The 19,765-nt window shown below is 56.3% G+C and overlaps 1 protein-coding gene across 2 annotated transcripts in view; it reads left to right on the top strand.

The window, feature by feature from the left end:
• Positions 1 to 17,465, top strand: part of FAM222A (family with sequence similarity 222 member A) — a 28,674-nt gene extending 11,209 nt beyond the window's left edge. Inside the window, exons 2-3 of one of the 2 annotated variants that reach the window (XM_030501097.1) lie at positions 4,294 to 4,424; positions 15,008 to 17,465. In XM_030501097.1, the coding sequence (XP_030356957.1) occupies positions 4,343 to 4,424; positions 15,008 to 16,212 (1,287 nt within the window). In that variant the 5' untranslated portion in view covers positions 4,294 to 4,342 and the 3' untranslated portion in view covers positions 16,213 to 17,465. Of the gene's footprint in view, positions 1 to 2,612; positions 4,425 to 15,007 lie in introns of those variants that run through there. The other variant, XM_030501098.1, reaches the window with a different exon arrangement.
• Positions 17,466 to 19,765: the final 2,300 nt, after the last annotated feature.

The following is a 19,765-nucleotide window of genomic DNA, read 5'->3' as shown; positions in this document are numbered from 1 at the left end:
AGCGGGAGGGGAGGTCGCGGCGCGGCCGTGCCTTGCTGCAGCCCCCGGTGCCGAACTCGCTGCTCTGTTTTATCCTCTGCTTGCTGTGATTTATGGCGGGGTGACCTTTCCTGTCCTCGCCCCTCGCAGGGCTAAGATGTGGCATCGCTCGCCCGGTGCCGTGTCCTCTCCACCGCCGTGGCACCATAAATCTGTTGTTGGATGGGAGATGAGCAGGAGCTGGCACAACCACGGTGGTGCCAGGCAGCAGTGCCAGCTGGAATCCCACTCGCTTTGGGATAGGATGGGCACCCTCTGTTTGCAGAGGGGAAGCCTGCCTTCTCCAGCACCTCCTCACCATCGCTATCCGATGGGAAACTAGTGTCTGTGAAGACTGGGGATGGTGGCAATGGCCATGCTGGGGCTGCCATTGGGATAGCACCGATGTCCATGGAAAAGGGGAGCTCCCTGGTGGATTTCTCCATCCCAGTGCAGAGAGATGAGGGACAGGGATGAGGTATGAGGTAGCTGCAGCACCGCGGTGGGCTGGTTTTTATACTCAGTGCACCAGGGACCAGTGAGAGTCTTTGCTTAATTTATCAGTGCTGCCAGCTCGCGCGCGTGCTGCCAGCCTTGGCCTCGCTCCCACACTGTCTGTCTGTCTGTCTGCTGCTGTCAGAAGCCTCGTGCTCCGCTCCTAGCAGGGTGACCCTGTCACCTCCTGTCCTTGTGCCGAACCCAGCGCTGCTTTTAATAGCTGGGTTGGGAAACACAGCACTGTGACTCTGCAGCATCCCTGTGCCTTCCCCCCTTCCTCTCCCACCCCCAAAACCTCCCTTTTTATGTGCTTACACCCCAGTAACGTGCATGCAAGTATGTGCACATGTTGCACCAGAGCCTGGATCGTGACCAAGCCCTTGGCCTTTGCTTTTCCCAGCGAGATGCTTGTTCCTGCCCAACGTGCTGCTGGGGCTGCTCTGCCCTTGCCCTGCCTGGCCGGCAGCATGGACCCGGTTCAGGCGGACACTTTAAAGATTCCTCTTTTTTATTGTTCCCCCCCTCCCGTCACATTTTCCTTTATCTAAATCCTTGCCCGTGAAAGCCTCCATCGACAGCTGCGAGGCCTTATCTCGCCGGAGGGACCTTTGCGGGGCTCTCGGAGGAGATAAGCCCGACTTATCAGCTGCTGATGTCAGAGGAGGTGCCAAACCCTCCCGGCACTGGGGGCTTTAGACATGGAGGGTGTCGGGTTTGTGTTTTTATTAAAGTCACAAAGACCTTGGGCTTATAAATAGTGCGATGTAGAGATAGGGCTCTGAAATTAGCCAGCACAGGGTGGGAAGGAGCGGTCGGAGAAGGGCTGCAGGAGGATGGAGGGGGATGATGTGATGCCAGGGTTGGGGAGCGATGCTGTGGGATGTGGGGCTCCTGGGGGACCCTGCCCCGGGTGTCCCCAAGGGACCCCTCTCGCCATGTGCCACTGGCTGGGCTGAGGCTTGGGGTGGTTGGGCAAAACTGCTGAGTTGTCTTTCCTGCCACAGAAGAGCCAGAGCAGCTTGAACTAAATCGGATCCTGCTGATTGGAATTAGTTCAAATGCAGATGGAGCTAACTAAGCCGGCGCTAAGCGTTCGGCCAGCCCAGCGCCCAATTCCCATCAGCTGATTCAGGGGCTTTTCTGAGCGGCATTAGTGAAATGCCACCGCGGCACAGATGCCCATTGTGCCGGCGCCCACCCTCTCGCCTACGGGCGCTTTAGGGGCTGGGATAGAGGGTTGGGTTTGTGGAATGTGTGGGGTCATTGTAGTTATGATGTGTGCCCATTGAGGTGGGGTGAAACATAGCATAGTTGGAAAACTCATCCCACTGCGTGATGGTGGGAAAAGGGGACAAAATGGGTTTGAATTAATCAGTAGCTTTATTTATCAGAGAATCCCAGACTGGTTTGGGTTGAAGGGACCTTAAAGCTCATCCAGTTCCACCCCTCTGTCACAGGCAGGGACCCCAGGACTAAGGGTGCCAACAGCTCCTGTGACTGGCCACCAGCAGCCCCCTTGCCCTAGGGCTCAGCCCTGTCCTGGAGCTATATCCTCACCTTCTGGTCAGCACGCAGATTTGGTGGCTGGTTACCCTCTCCGCTCACCCCATGCTACCCCACCCCTGAGTGCTTTCTACTTGCTCTCAGCCCTGATTCCCCTGGGAATCAGCAGGGACCTGATGCACATCCGGCATCATCCCAAGCCACGCTCCAAGCCTGTGTTTGCCAGGGACACGGGGCAGCGTCCCGGCGAGGAGCCGGCCTGGCTGCAGGGGAGGAGGTGACGTCCGCCCGCTAATCGGCCAGATGGTGACATGGGGCAGGACGCCAGCCCCAGGTCACCGCGGGGCTGAGGCTCAGGTATGGCCAGAGCTGATGCCATCCTCACTGCAGCCGTGGGTCCATCCCATGGGGATGGGGTTGGCGCGGATGCAGAGCAGCTCCGGTGCCGGTGGGCGCACGCAGGAGCTGTGTAATGAACCCCGAGTCCCGGCGGGGAGAGGCGAGCTCCCCGGCAGTCAAGTGCGCTCACTCAGCCTCTGAATAAGAAGCACTTCATTCTCTTTTCAAACTGTATAATTTCTGCCTGATTGTAATGGCATATTTTAAAATTACCAGAAATCGAAGCCAGAAAATGGATACGGCTGCTTTTACTGTGAGCTGCGTTAACAAAGGAGATGTAATGCATGAAATAAAAACACCTCCCTGCCCCCCTCCTTTTTTTTTTTTAAGACAGTAATAGGAGAAAATTGGTTTTGAAACTGAATAAAAGTCCCTTTCAGAGGAAATCATTTCTTTCAGGGTACCTTTGCTGAAAGTAAAATAGTGAATAATGAAAGGTGGTTACATGATTGTCTTTCATTTAGAGAGCGCGAGGACAGATGGAATCTGGGAGAAATGCACGATTGGAATAATTGCATGGTAACAAGGCGCTTGTTGTGAAATTAGTATCTTAAGAAAGTAGTGAAAAAGGCTTTTACTCATGAATACTTCATTATTAGGAGAAAACAGCACAATTTGGGTTCTCCAGACACCTGCTTCGTATTAGATGACTTCCTCCTCCCCTCCTGCTCCTCACACCTTTCGCTAACGAGTCTCTTCCCTTGGCCCCTGGTTTGCAGCATGGAGGGGATGGGGTAAACCCCCCCCCCCCAGCATCCTTGGGCAGAGCCTGGCCTTTGCACTGACACCCCATGTGGGTCCCATCGCCAGCTTGGGACCTCCCTGCCCGGCAGAGTGGGGCATGATGCGGGAGCGAGCAGCACGGGTACCATGGGCTGCGTGTCCTTAGTGACTGCAAAGGTGTGTTTTGAAGGGTGACATTGAAACCAGTGGAGCAAGGAGAGCCCCGGGCACAGCTCTGGAACCACATCCCTGCTTTGCTGCCTGATGGGCACAGGCTCTGCTGGTGCGAACCCAAGGCCACCGCACGCTCCCCTGCACACCAGTCGCGGCACTGTTTGCCAACACTGAGGCATGTGGGAAACGTCCCAGCTGGCTGCAGGAGGATGATTCCCGCACGATGGAGCATGTGAAGTGATGTACCCGGCTGTGACCCCCATCTGTGACCCCCATCTATGACACCCAGTAAACATTCAGCCGGGAGGGCGACGGCTCCGAAGCCACGACGCCGGAGGACGGGCACTGCTGCCTGTTTTCTGCTGCTCCTGCCCACGTCTCCCTGCCCTCTCCAAGTGGGAATATCACTCCCTGCGCCAGCCGGAGCAGTGGGAGGGTGTCAGCAGCAACTGGTTATAATTCATGCCCTCGGTGGCGGCTGCTGAAGGATGTACAATGAGCAGAGCGGTGGCGGCGATGACTTTGGCTTGACCCCTCAAGCTTTTGTTGAGCAGATTTTTGATGCCAGCTGGGAGCTGGCGACAGATCCCAGGACCCCGAGTGGGATTTTAACACTGTCTTTCCCCAGCCTTGCCCGGAGCCGGCGGGATCACTGTATTGCCAGGAGGCACTGACTGGCACGCCGGCAGAGCGGTCTGGCACTGGTGCCGGAGAGGCATCCCGGCTCTGCCCCATTCCCGCTGGGAAGGGTGGAAAGCTTTGCAGGAAGCACAAACCGCCCGCTGAGACCTTCATGTTTATTTTATATACATTCATATTTCTTTAAGGCTCTCAGAGTTGTTATCTGTGAAGGAGGGAAGGGCTCTGAGCAGCGTGCGGCACCGGGGGCTCCTGCTGCAGCTCCAGTGCCCGGGGAGCGGCTGGATGGGCAGGATGGTGATGGGCAGCTCCTGACCGGATTCTCTCTCCTGTTGGCAGGGCACAGGCCGGTGGCGGGGCCGGCGCTGCCCACCCGGAGGCCAGGACCATGCTGGCGTGTCTGCAGAGGACCCAGAACCCCCCAGCCCAGCACCTCGCCTGCCCCAACAAGGCGCTGGAGCCGCGCAAGTGTAAGTGCCCCGGGTCGGGGGGGGGGGGGGGACGGACACAGGGATGTGTCCGCTTTGATGCTGCTTCCCCTATTGAAAAAGACATTTATTTAACCGATAATTAACCAGAGCAGCAGAAGCGGGGAGGGAGGGAGGGGGAGGAAGGAGACGAGATAAGCAAATTAAATTGGGTTGCTCTGGTTGATAAGTGGAACTTCAGGACATGTTGCAGAGCTGCCTGGAAGCGGCGCAGAGGATGCTGCTGTCGCCTGCTCTGCAGCCCCCCAAACCTCCCCATCCCTTCCTCCCCTAATTACCTTCCCCATTTGGCTGCGGCTTGCCTTCCCCAGGAGCTGGCCTTTCAGATAAGCTGTAAACTAGTTACATTAAAATGGGATCCAAAAGGTCACTCCAGCAAAGCACCTGTCTCTCCCAGCCTTTGTCTCTCAATCCAAACCGTGATTAAATGTATATTTAATGAGCCTGCTTTAGGCAGGCGTGTTTGACCTCCTCGGCTGGGAAAGGCGCATTAAGATTCTCAAGTGATGAATGTGTGTTTTAAAGAGGGGAGTGGATATTTTTCTGCTGGTCTCAGTTGGATTTTTAAACATTGCTGGCTGAAGACAAATCAGCTGCTAAAGCTCTGCTTGTTAGGCTGTGACAGCCCCTGGGCATTTGTTTAATGATCTCTATTTTCATGGAGATGTGTTTTTCCCCTTTACCTGGGCACCTCGAGTGAGCCGGGCATGGGGTTTGGGGGATACTGAGGACCGCAGCATTGCTCTGATGGTGCTTGGGTCACACTGGCAGCAAGGAGGGTTGGTTTTTGGGGTGAAGCTCCCCAAGTTTTGGAACAGCATCATGCCAGGGAAAAGGGCAGCTAAGCCAGAGGCAGGGTGATGGGCACCCTCGTGTTGTAGGCAGGGAAGACGTCTGTGTGCACTGGTGATCACAGGGATAGGTGGGATTGGTGCCTCCAAGGTGTTTGCCCCCGAGCACCCATCAGGATGTCAGCAACTGGGGGATCTTGGTGTGGCAGCAAAGCTGGTAGGTGCCTGTGTGGACCCAGAGCTAACGGTGCTGCTCGGGTTGTCCCCTTGTTAGTGTCTGGAAAGGAAACGGATGTTGCTCCTGGAAAATTATTCCTCAACCATCATGCCTGAGCAGCTCAGGGCTGGCACCAGGGTCTGGCTCCAGTGCACTGTGATGCCATGGGGTGTTAGCTCAGCCATGCCCATGCGCTCTGAGGCCCATGGGCACGCTGAGCCTGGCAGGGTTTTCCAGAGGTGTTTGGCACCAGGAACCTTTGCGTCGAGCCTGGTGTGATGCTGAGGTCAGGATAAATCCACCCATCCCTGGTTGAGCCCAGGACCATCTCGGCTCATGGGGATGAAGCCTACGAGCGTGCTCCTGCTGGGGAGGTGGGTGCTCCCAAGTATTTCCCACCCCACCATAGACGATGCTAAGAAAAGGTTTGGGGAGTGGGAGCCCATATAGGGCATCACCAAGGCACCCATGGGTGGGGAGAGCTGCTCTTGGAGGGTCCCAGCACCGGAGTGACAGGGTGTCTCTGAGCCATGCTGATGGGAGGAGAATGGGTTTCGAAGTCAGACCCCAGGCTGGATGGTGCACTGAGGCTTTTGGCTGATTGCACCTCATCCCTTGGGGCAGGACCGTGCTCACCCGAGATCCCCGCGGCTTGTCCCACACCGGATCTGTCCCCTGGGGTGGATGGTGTGTGGTGGCAGCCAAGATCCCTGGCTGGACCCCTGCGCCGTGCTCGCCACCGGCTGCCGCCAGCCAGGTCACCTTAATCAAAGTTTAGCTGCCCGTATGCTTCCGCTCATTATGGGCAGACCCAGCACGTCTCGCTCCCCTCAGCCTCCCGCTTGTGCAGATTAAATTGCAGGTGACATCCAGGGCCACGCATCTGGTTGGGAAGACGATTTTCCCTCCTTTATTTATGGCACCTGCGGTAAGCGCGGTGCAGACGGGCCGGGAGCCGGGGCCGAGCCTCCTGCGCGCCGGCGTGGGTAATCGCCACAGAGCGTCCTCTTCAAACGAGGCACAATTTAGAAGTGCCTCTGATTACTTAATTTGCTCCTGAGTATCTCAGTAATTATCTTTATGGGTCTTATTTCTGTCCTCTGGCATTGTTTCTGTCGATATTAAATGAGTCTGGCTCTGGGCGCGTTGGCCGTCTGGCCCGGCACCACTGTGAAATCCTATTACCCTGCCCGCGCCGCTGATTAATTTTTGTATTAATTTCATGTAAAAGGTGAGCTGAGTAATTCTGCTGCCTGTGCTGGGAGCTGGCGGCCCCTCTGCCATCACCCCCTGGCTCTGCCCCTTGGCTCTCCTTCTAATTGCTGTCCCCCCTCCGTCTCGGTGCCCCACGTGCTGGTGTGGGCTCGGTGCATCCCATGAAATCCATCCTGGTAAATGCTATGGGTGACTTTGCTGCGGTGCCAGTTTATGGCAGCAGCCTGTTTCCAATGCTGGTAATGCCAAGGCTGCATCGCAGGCAACATCCCAGCATGGCAGTGATGCATCCTCAAGAAGGATGCAGGAGGCAGCAGGAGGGTGCCCGGAGCCCTGCCTGCATCTGCCCACATCCAGCCGAGGAGCAGGAGCCTGCAGAGAAGCAGCATCCTCAGGAAAATATCACGTCCAATTAACTCCAGCAGCCTGGTCTCTTTTGATTTTATTCTGTGCACATTACAGGAATCCTGAGCTTTATTTAAATTATAAATCAAATAATACCACTCTCGGCTTGGCCAAACTCTGCTGCTCTTGCTCTCTGCAGTGATGTCGTGGTGGCTTGTATTTAGTTACATGTTCCTTTCTGTGTGCTCTCCTTCAGCCAGCACCGGGGCTGGGTGTGTGGGTGCAGGGTGTGTGCTCCCCAAAGGGCTGGGAGCCACGTGGAGCTGGGAGTTATGGGGTGCTCCCTCTGTGCTACCATCACTGCTCACTGTGAGCATCCTACTGGTGGGGCTGGGGCTGGTGTTGTGCTGGGGGTCATGGAATCCCAGCCTGGTTTGTGTTGAAGGGACCTTAAAGCTCATCCAGTTCCAACCCCCTGCACAGACAGGGACACCTTCCACTAGAGCAGGTTGCTCCAAGCCCCTGTGTCCAGCCTGGCCTTGAACACTGCCAGGGATGGGGCAGCCACAGCTTCTCTGGGCACCCTGTGCCAGCGCCTCAGCACCCTCACAGGGAAGAGCTTCTGCCTCAGAGCTCATCTCAGTCTCCCCTCTGGCAGGTTAAAGCCATTCCCCTTGGCCTGGCCCTTGTCGGCCCCGTGGGACCTCAGCCCAGTGAGAATAGTGTGAGAAATGGCTCTTCGGGGGTGGCTTGAGCCAAAAGCCCTCCCAGGGCTCTGGCTGGGTCATTAAAATACTAATGAGAGGTGATGCTGGGGACCCAACTCCAGGGTCACCCACACCTCTCACACTGACCCGTGGGGGAGACTCTCATCAGTGATAAAACTGTTTAATTGCATATGGGATAAAGCCCCGTTTAATGGCTTCTCATTCCCCAATTCTAGTGATTCCAAGGGCATTTTCATTAGAGTAGCTGCAGCAAGGCTCTGCTTTTGTACACACCCATAAAATATCATTTTAATTTCATGAGGGCTTACACATGAGTGAAGTAAGATTAATTCTTTCATTTTCAGTTTCTGGAAGGGATCGGTTAATGATGGGTCTGTGTATTTATATACGTGCCATAAAAAGGAGTTCAATTAACTGCCCTGCCCAAAATGTGCTGTTGACTTGCACTTTCCCTGCCAGGAAACGCTGCAAAAACACTTTTCAATGGGTCACGTGCGTGGGGGGATGGATGGGAGGGGGGGGGCCGCTCGGTGCTGGGGCCACCAGGTCAGAGCCCTGGTCTATGGGTGGGATTCACTCATAATGCCCCAGCACACGGTGGGGTTTTGGGTTGTGCCCAAACTTTCCAGGGCCACAGCAGTCCACCAGGCATGGAGCAGGTTCCTGGGTACCAATGGGGCTGTGTGGGGCTGCAGACCCAGGGATGGGGCATCTGCTGCCCCAGGGGTGCCCATTCCGCTCCAGTCAGCAGGGATGGGGTGCTGTGGGCACCAGCAGCCACATTTGGGATGCAAAGCCCATGGCTTAAAATGATTCAGATGCTGTTTCACCATCAATGAACGAACAGAAGGGCTGGGGAGAGGCTGGGAGGAGCTGCAATGGGGTCCCTCCTGTCCTCGTGGTAGAATGGCATCAGGGGCCATCAGGGTGGCATCAGGGCTGTGCTGGGGCAGTGTTGGGTGGCATGTAGGTGGCTTTAGGGCAGTATTAGGGTGGCATCATGGTGGTGGCAGGGTGACATCTGGATGTCTTAAGGGTGGCATCGGGGTGGCATTGGGGTAGCGTCAGGGCAGCATTGGGGTGGCACCGGAGCATCCTCATGGCCGCGATGCGCCTCCCGCCCGGCACCGTTCGGCTTCGCCGCGCCGGTGGACGCGGTGCCACGGTGCGCTAATACCTCGTGGAGGAGACAAATGGGAAGTGACACGTGTGTGTGTAGACGGGTATTTGTGGTGACGCTTTGACTGCAGATAATAAAGTGCTCGCCCTGAGGTGATCCAATTCAGCAGCCGCCTCGGCAGAGCCGCGCGCCGAGCAAGGGGGAGAAGAAAGGGGAGGAAGAAAAGGCCCGTCTGAAATGACATGTCAGCCTAAAAAGAGAACGTGTTAACGGATGAATATCTGGGGACGGCGGAGCCCGGCGCTTCCCTTTGTGCTTTGTCATGAATTCTGTTGTCTTTGCAGATTACGGCTCCTGCGCGGGGTTTGCCACCTACGGTTATCCAGATGGATTTCTCCCACTGTTATTTCTGGAGTTGGTTTTCATTTAAGCCCCCGAAGCCGGGGCGTGTTTGTCTCTCATCTCCTCGCACCAGGGGATGCTCTGCCAGAGGATGCTTTTAGAGGCTGGGGAGTGGGGGGCGGGGGGGTATGCATCAGGAATGAAGCATTTTGGGGGGGCAGCTGCGGTGATGCTGAGGGTGATGGTGGTTATGGGTGGCTGCTGTCCTTGCTGGGGGTCTGGGGACCCCAACAGCATCCAGCCTCTGTGCCACCCATCCTGGGGACACCGTCACCATAGAAACCACTGCTCTTCTTCACAGTGTGACAGCAGCACGACCTGCCTGGTGCAGGGTGAGTGGTGCAGGGGGTGGCAGCACCAGCGGCCCCCTCTGCACCCCAAAACCAGCTCAGGGCTGGGTGCCGCACACCCCCATGGGTCACCCTGGGTCTGGGCATCCCCTCAGTGACCCCCCCAGCTCCAGTGGCACCCCCAGTGATTTGCCGTGCTCCCAGTGCCAGCACCCTGCTCCCTGCCACGCCGGCAGCCGGTGCTAGCTTTGCCATCTGCGGCTCGGACCACAAACTTCAAGGACTTTATTGATTTGTGAAATGTACCAGGTTTTGTTTGTTTTTTTCCCGAGTATTTTCCAAACATTGACGTTTCTTCCAAGTGTTTCCCAAATATTGATATTTCTTCCAAGTGTTTCGCAAATATTGAAGTTTCTTCCAAGTGTTTTGCAAATATTTAGGGTTTTGCTCTTCCGAAATCTGTTCCCAGTGTCGCAGGCAGAGAAAAATGGGATTTCTGATGCTTTTTAAAGCTTTGGAGACATTGGGATCTCCTTCCTGTGTCCTCCCAGAGCCAGGGGACGAGCACTCGGCTCTCACAGAGTTTAATTCATTTGGAGGCTGCAGCACTATTATTTTTTAATAGGAGCCATTGGCACGGTGATCACTGAGCGGCCGCCCCGGTCCCAGCGGCTCCTCCTGCCTCCACCCCCTGCTCTGAGCATCGCTCCCCTTCCCACCGCCTCCTGCCCCTCTGCTAATGACACGTCCTGCCTAATTGCTGCCCTTTTGCGCCTCTGGCTCGGGGAGGCAGAGCAGGAGCAGAACCCAGCGCTTGCTTTCCATGGCAGGATGGGAGGGAGGGTGAGGATGGGAAAGGAAGTAGAGGATGGGGAGGGAGAGGATGCTCAGGGCAGGGCAGGGTGACCCCCGGGAAATGCCCCTTCTGAGGGGGAACGTGGCAATGGGGCCACATGATAGCAAAGCAACCAGGGCTTCACGTTGTGGTTTGAAGCAGAAAACCATGGCCAAGCCCTTGGCTGTTCCTCGTGAAGGGCTGCCCAGAGAAAGGCATGAGAAGTGTTTTCCTTTGGAGCCATAGAAAGTAGGGCTCAAGCAAACCACCAGGTAGCTTCCATCTGTGGCTTCAAAATCAGCAGCTTTGTAAAGATTTACTGCCCAGATTCCTTCTCTCATTTGTTGCAAAAGATTTTAGTGCTTTGGATGTGTAAAAATAAGGTTTGTCCCATCTTATCTGGAAGAGGAGGGAGGGAATGGAGGCAGGGATGCAGTGCGTGTCTTTCGTGCGGCTGTTAACCGGTTAAGTGCCATGTGCTGCTGCTCGGGTTGTCCCCGCTGAGTCCTTGCTCAGGGCTGTGTTGGCGCCAGCGCTGATTCCCGGGATGTACCCCAACATCCTGCTCACTGTCCCCTTCCAGAGTGGGACAAGCGCCCCGGGGAGCGCAGCGTCTCCTGCAGCATCATGGCCTGAAAATTAAAGCCATAAATTGCTGGTGCAGGCATTCGCCCTCATTCAGGGACAAGGGGGCTCAGCCAGGGATGCTGCTGCCGGCACCAGGCCCAGGTATGGCAGGGGCTGTGAGGCCAACATGGAGCGTCCTTCCTGTTCTTCCTGGTCCTGAGCATCCTTCCTGGTACCAAGCATCCCTGCTTCCTCATGCCAAGCATCCTTCCTGTTCTTCCTGGTCCTGAGCATCCTTCCTTGTACCAAGCATCCTTCCCGGTGCTGAGCATCTTTCCTGGCACCGTTTTGATCCCAGACTGCTTTCACGGAGCAGACACTGATTCCCAGAGCCCCGATGCAGCTCCTGTGAGCTCCTCGGGTGCCGAATTGTTCGCCTGACTGACAGCTGAGCAGCACAGACAGGTCTATTATTGCTATGGGGCCCGGGCCCCGCGGGCCTGCAATTTAGGTCTGCGCTATTAACCTTGCCTTGTTCTCCACTTTGTAACCGCTTTAGTGCCTTTAAAAGTGTACAGTTAAAATCAGGGTTAATTAGGGGCCCGGCAGCTGGGCTTAACTGGCGCCCATTGTGTCCCAGTGGAGCCAGGCTGGGGTAATTGGGGACTGTTGTGGGTTTGTGCTGGTGGACTCCTGCGAGCACAAGCCCCATGTGGTTGGTCTCTGGTTGGCTTTGGTCTCTTCTGCCCTAAGGATGGCTTTGGTTTGCTTCCCTCACCTCCTTTCTCCCCATCTTTTCTCCTCCTTTCCCAGTGCTTGAGGGCTGTGACTGCAGATGGACATGGCACGGGAGTGTCTGGGGATGCAGGGCATGGGGAGTATATGGGAGATGCTGGGGAATGGGGGATCCTGGGGATGTGAGGGATGCAGGAGATGCTGGGGATTCAGGGGATATGCAGGATGCAGGGATGTGGGGGATGCAGGAGATGCTGGGGATTCAGGGGATATGCGGGATGCAGGGATGTAGGGGATGCAGGGATGTGGGGGATGCAGGGGATAGAAGGGACATAGCACACATGCATATGTCAGGGGAGGCTGTTGGGGGGTTTCTCAGGGCACCCCCGTCCCTGTTGGACATTTTGCTCAGACCCGGCTGCTCGGGGCATGGCGGGGCCAGAACTTCCTGACCCATAAACAGGGATTTATTCCGGCTCGCGGCACCGGTGGGGTCTGGGATTTACATCTGTGTCTCGAACCGGGTTTGGTGGCCAATTTGCTAAAGTAAAAAGTTGTTTAGCTGGAGGCGTAATCTTATAAGCCTGTGCTGCCATTATAATGGCTTCTCGTTTCTGCCTGGCTTTCCAATAATGCTGGGAGCAGGAGCTTGGAGTAATATAAAAAGCCATCGGATTATTACTGCGGGCAATGCATTTTCCATTTACAGTAATAAAATACTGAAGAAACAAAACAATTTAAAATTCCAATAAAATTCAAACCAAATCTTTGGCTGCTGAGCAGATTCAATTATTTAGCTGTTATTGAGTGCAGGCTGGAAAAATAGAGCAGGTCAGGGAGGGAGGGAAAGCTCGGAGCGGGGAGTGTGCCGGCCGCATCCTGTGGGAACACTGGTGAGAGAGGGAGCAGGGAGCCAGAGAAACAACACTGTTGATGGGGGCCTGTCCCTGTGCCCAGTGCCTGGATTTAGGAGTGAGATCCCGGTGTGATGGCTCCGATGGTCCAAGTGGAAGAGGAGGGGGCAATGCTGGAGCGAGCGGATGGTGTGAGGCTGCCTGTGCCTGGCGGGTGCTGGCGCTGGGTGGTTGGTTGGGTGGGTGGTTGGTTGGGGACAGTTTGCCTCTCGCAGTAATTACAGCCCATTGGAAAGCAGTAATTACTGCGGAGAGGGGGAGCACCGGAGCTGCCGGAGCCGCTGGAGCCCCCGGCACACCGCTTGCTCTGTCATCTTCCCGGCGGGGGTTCGGTGCGTCACCCTCAAACGTGACAACACACCGAGCTGGTGGCTTGTCACAGCCAGCCCGGCTGGCACAGAGAGGCGGCAAAGGCGGCTCCTGGCTCTCCCATCAGCTGGCTCGCCGTTGGGTGCGGCATTCCGTGGGCACACGCCGGCACCGGGGCTCACAAGTGGGATACCCTTGGCCAAGCTCGGCTCAGCAGCAGCTCTGCCTGTGCCACAGGAGCGGGCAGCACCCGGGGTGGCTGCATGGGGCTGTCCCAAAAGCATCCCTGCAGTCCCAGTGCTTGGGGACGGCGTTTTGGCCGCAGTGGCCACGGGCGATGCCACCTCCCTCCTCCCTCCATCAATGTCCCCTTTTCTTTTAATATTTTCCCTAGGAAAGGAGCGTTTCCATGGAATGGGCTCATTAGGGATTCTGCAAATGTCACCAGCTAATTAGTGTCATGTTAATTGAGTATTCACGATGCTGCCACCTCCAAGGACAGCGGTGCCGGCATGAAGGGGAATGCAGATGTGTGTGACTCCGTGTGCCGTGCCCGTGCCCTGCTGCACGCTCCTGTGTGCCCTGTGCAGCTCTGCAGGTACCACCCGGGCCCTGGAGCTTCACGGAGGTTGGATGGTCCATGCCAGGGATGTGCCTGTGGCGCAGCTTGGGATGCCATGTGCCTGCACGTGTCATGCCATAGGGAGCTGCGGTGCCTCCTGTCTCCCAGCAGCTACATTAAATCCTGCTCAGAGTCCCTGGTTTTAATTGGCTTAATATACTCGTTAATAACAACGTCTATTTAAGACACCTGTAAAAAGCCCATAACATTTGCTTAATGGGGGGAATGGCTGGTGAACGCTCCGCCGTGCTGCCTCTGCAATTACTGCTGCACCACTCGGGTGGAGAGGATGGAGAGAGGCCTCGCTCCTGCGTCCCCAAACAGCACGCTGACATGGAACGTCCCCCTGAATCCTGGTTTGAAGGTTGTTCCCACACGTGCGGGCAGCATCACTTGGAGCAGGATTGAGGCAGGCCACTGTCACGGCTTGGTTAGGTGTGCTGGATGCACCTGATGGCGCAGCTCTTCCACGGTGACTTTGCGACCATGGAATCCCTCAGGAATCCCTGGTCCCGGTGGCATCCGGAGCTAAGTGCTCCTCTGCATCCCTGCAGGGACGCTGGGTGCCTGCAGTCCCTTTCCCTGGGTACCTTGGGGATGTGCTGCTTGGGAGCATCCAAAATTGTCCTGAAGCAGGGGAAGGGCTCCTCATTAGGGGGGGTCCCAGCCCTAATCCCCCCCAGCTTGACCATGTCTCCCTTGCAAAACCTGTCGCTGGGGCACACTCTGGATCTGTCATTCCTAGGATGCTGCAGACATCCCCTGGCAGGGCCAGGGAGCAGACATCATCCCCTGTGTACTGGCATGTGTGTGCATGTGCCTCTGTATGTGTGTGTGTGTGTGGAGATTTTAAACACCTAATTTATTCCATCTACTAGATAGATTTTGTAGATTTAATCATTTTCACAGTTGGTGGCTCATTGGATACTCAAGATAAACTCCAAATGAAAGTATAATGGGTACGACAAATGAGTTTTCACACCAGAATGGCAGAAACTTGCTCGGGAAGGAGTTTGAAAGGAACAAAACTATATACATATATACATTTTTTTCCCGCAGTGGCTTTTGCTGACTCCAGTAGGTTACCACAGTTAATTTCACCAGTTTTGTTCATCTGTAAAATTGCATAAAAGTGACATTTTTGTGCTCATTATAGGAACTGCTGATTTATGGCTGGTAAATGCAATGCTTTTCCATTTTTGGTGAGGTTCTCGTAGCAGCGCAAAGCACCCATGAAATTGCTTGTATAATGTAGTTTAAATCCAATCTCGGAGAAAGATTCCCCTGTTGGGTAAAGTGACATTTCCATTCTCCACACCGAGTTTATTTTAGGCCACTTACAAGTGACTCCGTCAGCGGGAGGGGGCAGGTTGGTGCCGTGACCTGGTTTCTGCCGGCAGCGGGTGGTGGCTGATGGGGTCCCGGGTCCCCACTTCCCAACGGCACCGGATTCACCCTACGCTTTGCTCCCGCAGGTGAGACGGCGGCACCGATGCATTCCCCGCGCTACCCCAGCCCCGCCGAGCTGGATGCCTACGCACAGAAGGTGGCCAACAGCCCGCTGACCATCAAGATCTTCCCCACCAACATCAGGGTCCCCCAGCACAAGCACCTTAACCGGACGGTCAATGGCTACGACACCACGGGGCAGCGGTACAGCCCCTACCCCCTGCATGCCGGCGGCTACCAGGGTCTCCTGGCCATCGTCAAAGCCTCCGGCAAAAGCGTGGTGAAGAACTCGGAGGGGAAGCGGACTAAGCTCTCGCCCGCCCAGGTCGGCGTCGCTCCCTACCCCGCGTCAAGCACTTTAGCTCAAGGTCCCTCCTGCGCCGGGCAGCTGAGCTACCACGGTGGCCAGAAGCAGCTGGAGGGTCCCGTGCCCCCCAACGTGACGGTGGCAGCCTCCGTGCTGCCGCTGGCGGGCAGGAGCCTGGCGCTGCCGCCGTCCAACCTGCCCTCCATCCAGAGCATCATCTACCAGATCAATCAGCAGTGCCAGGCGCAGGGTGCCCAGCCAGGCTGCCCGGCCGTGGTGGCCACCAACCCCAGCCCGGCCAAGCACGGCGCCTTCACCGGTGCCTACGCCGGTGCCGTGCTGCCCGAGTGCCGCAAAGGTGCTGAGCTGGCGCTGGGCTCCAACCCGACCACGGTGCTGGGACCCAAGGCGGGTGTTTACCCCGAGGGCATGGACTACCTGGTGTGGCAGCAGAAGCAGCAGCAGCAGCACCTGCGGATGTACAGCGGGGGCAGCGGGGGGGCCCTCAGCAAGTCCCCCGAGACGTGCGCGGGTGCGTCGCGGCCCTACGCGCTGGGCGGCGCGGCCGAGAAGGTGAGCTCGTCCCCCTTGAACTGCATGCACGGCAACTTCTCGGTGGGGCAATACTTCGCCCCCCCTTGGAACAGCATCTTGGTGACCCCCAACAGCGACTGTTACAACCCGCCGGAGCTGGGGGCCGGGCCCCGCGAGCTGGGGGTGCCCCCGGGCGAGGGGCTGCCCAGCAAGACGCTCTGCAATACCTCCATCCTCAGCAGCAGCCTCCAGTCCCTGGAGTATCTCATCAACGACATCCACCCGCCCTGCATCAAGGAGCAGATGCTGGGCAAGGGCTACGAGACCGTGTCTGTGCCAAGGCTCTTGGACCACCAGCACGCCCACATCCGCCTGCCCGTCTACAGATAAGGAACCGATGCTGCTTTTCCCAAACCCAGGGCGAGGATTCCGGCGCGAGCCGCGCTCCCCTCCGGCACCGCGCGGGTCCCGGACCGCGGCAGCGACGGTGGCAGGGGGACGGGGAGGGGGACACACGGGGTCGGCTGCCGAAAGGGCTCCCGGGACACTGGCATTTCCCCGGGGTCCCCAGACTGGATACACCCGCATCCCGCTGGAAGGACGAAGGACCGCTTGTCTATCTCTATAGCTCAGAAATCATTTTATCTCCACGAATGTGAACAGGGAATCGCTACGAGTTGCTGCTATCCAGGGAGAGGAGGCTCCGACCCTGCGGGCACCCGGCCGGGTCCGTGCGGGGCTGAGCCCTGTGCCAGGCTCACCGCAGCCGGTCCCAGCCCGGCGCCCGCAGGGAGCTGGCGCCTGACCTGTAGCTGAAGTCCGTAACTTGCACTGCTTTGATTAAAGCTAATAACTGGGGACAGTCTGGAGGCTATTTAAGAGAAAAACACTTGAAAACTTGAACAGATTATTTTGTTTTCTAAGTTTTGTTATTTTTTTTTTAGTTGACTAGGCTGTACATCTACGTGTTGGCTGCTACAGAGTCTCCTCACACCCCTCTTCCTCCTCCTCATCCTCCTCCTCCTCGCCCAGCCCCACGTTGGCCACTGGCTCTTATTCCCATTCAACCAGGGGGTTCAGTGCCCAGAGGGACCCCCCCAGCCCCTTTCCTACCCCCAGGTCTCACACTTCCAGGCTGTTTTATTTCCCTCTTTACTGTCAGTTCTACCTTGGTGCTGGGTTAGAGGCGACCGCGGTACTGGGGCACTCACATACCTCCTCTTTTTCTCTTTTCAGTTCCAAAATGCTCATTAGGGTCCGTTATTCACTATGTGTAATTACGTCTTTAATAGATTTATTCATTTAAAAACGGCTCCACACCACAGAATACAAAGTGTTTTGATGTCTAATGGATAAAGAACGAAAAATACCCCGATGAAACCCAAGGTGATTGTGCTCGGAAGAGAGGTACTGTATCCCTGAAAGGCCTGTTCAAGCACTAAGTGCATTTACAAATCTCTGAGAATGTTTTTTCTTTTATACTAAAATTGACCATTATATTCTACTGTGAGAAGTGCTGCTGCACTATATTGTTTTAAAACAAATGAAGAAAAGATAAAAAAAAAAAAAAGAAAGAAACACAAAACCCACAAGCCGTGTGTCCGGATGGTGTTTTTCCCAAAGTAAAAGCCAGGATATCGCTGGATGTGTGTGCTCTGGAGTCTCTTTGCTTTGCTGTGGCATCCCCTGGGCTCCCCCCGTAGAGCCAGGACCCCCCCTTTAACCCAGTGATTTTTAGGGCACCTATAAATAACGCACTAACGATGCTGAGCCATTAATCCGGCCCCAGCGCCAACCTCCGCCTCGCACCCAAAGGGCGGCAGGCACGTGGGACAAATCCCCAGGGATTAGGGCGTTGGCCCCACCTGCACCCATGGGATGCTCACCCCTCGCAGCCCCGAGGCCTGGGTGATGGGCGCCAGGGCTCCGATGCTGCATCCCCATCCCGGGACCCTCAGCTGCTGCTGGTGCAGTGGTGGCATCTCCCCTCCCATCCACCCGCTGCCGTTTCCCAGTGCCAGGGCACCGTGGGGGTCTCTGGTTGGGATCGGCTCTCCCCTAACCCATCCCACTCCCCTGCTCCGCTCTGCTCTGCCCCGCCAGCAGCTTCCCAGCCCCAACAATGAGCTGGTTGCATTAGGATAATAGTATTAAATCCCAAATAGCTCTGAGCGGAGGATGCTGCTCCGTGTCCAGCAGCGGTGACATATGGCATTGCCGTTATCCCGGTGGGAAGGGGGCTGAGGGCAGCGGGAGCTCCGCTGCCTGCTCATACCCCTGCCCGTGGCTGCCTGTGGCCCCCGGACCAGGGTTGCTTCATTTCCCACTTATCCTGCAGAATTAGGATCATTTTTAAACCAGATCCTGCCCACGCTTGCCCGTGGCCATCACTTGCAGTGGGACTGGTCCCAGCAGAACCCCCCACCAGGGTCGCAGGCAGCGCTGCCCACTCTTGCGCTCTGGACGGGGATACCCAAAACGCAGCATGGCCATGGGCTGGGAGCCGCTAACGGGGTGAAGAGGCCGGTTTGCTGCGAACAAAACTCCGTATATTCTTATTTTTGGCTCCTGTGCTGCTCCCTCCAGCCCTGCTGAGCACAGGGACGGGGATGGGGACACAGGCATGTGCCTGGAGCTGCGCCGTGGCCGCGGCTGCAGCCAGGGAATGTGGCTCCATTTGTCTTCTTTGCCCTCTTGCCATAAGGGCGGTTGTGCTGATATTTATGGGCTGCCGGGAGGGGACCGCTCAGTCACCGGCAGCGAGCGGCGTGACAGCGACCCAGGGAACAAAGAGAAATTGGGACAAAAGGGGAATTTCACAGAGGTTAATGTTGCTGAGGGGGGTGGGAGACGTTCCCAGCCTGCGCGTTCATTCACATTAGACTGGCTGAAGACACTTAGATCTTTGTCATTAAAGAGATGCCACATCAAAAGGAACAGTGGTGCTGGGCACAGGGTGGTGGTGCTGGCTCCAGCCTCCCCAAGGGGCTCCCCCTGCATTGGGGGGCACTAAAGGGGGGGACCAAACAGAGGTGGAAGGAGCCTCACTGGGAGCCCCAGGAGAAACTTTGCTCCGCTACCGGTGCCCCTCGGAGCACGGGTTCATTAGTGCTGCCTCCATCATACTTCCCACATCATCATAAATCAGGGCTGGAGTGACGGCACGATCCATCTTACAGGTCCCCAAGTCATTACATTTCATTAGGAGGGGTGCGGGGGGGTTATTATTTAGCAGGTTAATTCTCCCCTCTGAGAGCTCCCTCTTGGAGGAGGGTTTCGCTCTGCACAGGAAGGCTGCACGTGTGTAATGCAGAATAAATGGGTCCCTCCTTGGTCTGCTTCCATCCCGGACTGCCGCAGGTGAGTCTGTGGGAGCCCGAAATGGATGGAGATGGGGCAGGGATGCATGAGGATGCATCCGGGCACCCAGGGCAAAGCCACCACCACCTGTAACCCCCACATGCCATTTCTGCTGGCAAATGATGCCATTTTCAATCATTTCTGATGGAAACGATGCCATTTCTGCTCTGCAAACACCTTCCTATTAAAATAACACTAATTCCCAAGGCAGGTGAGCAGGAGGCGGGTATGAAACCGAGCGGCCGTCTTTGCTGTTTGAGAGTGAGGAGCAGAGACAGGCAGTATGAATTGCGCGGCTGCAAAAGGACTTAAAAAAGCCCATCTCTCACTTTGATTGATTTCAGCTTCACAAATTAAGCTTTGGATTTATCTAAAAATAAATTTGCTTCCGCGCTCCGCATTCCAGATGACAAGAGCTCTTCTCTTCCCTTTGTTGGGCTTGTCAGCGCTGGCGGGGAGGGGCGGGAGGGGGCCGTGCCCCAGCACCACCAGTACCCCCAGTCCCAGGGAGCCCCAACCTCCACAGCGGTGCCTGAATCATGGAATCCCAGCCTGGTTTGAGTTGAAGGGACCTTAAAGCTCC

The sequence above is a fragment of the Strigops habroptila genome, chromosome 11 (assembly GCF_004027225.2).
Source record: "Strigops habroptila isolate Jane chromosome 11, bStrHab1.2.pri, whole genome shotgun sequence".
Lineage (NCBI taxonomy): Eukaryota > Metazoa > Chordata > Aves > Psittaciformes > Psittacidae > Strigops > Strigops habroptila.
The sequence above is the reverse complement of the archived record's forward strand: the minus strand, read 5'-3'. Positions and strand labels throughout refer to the sequence as shown.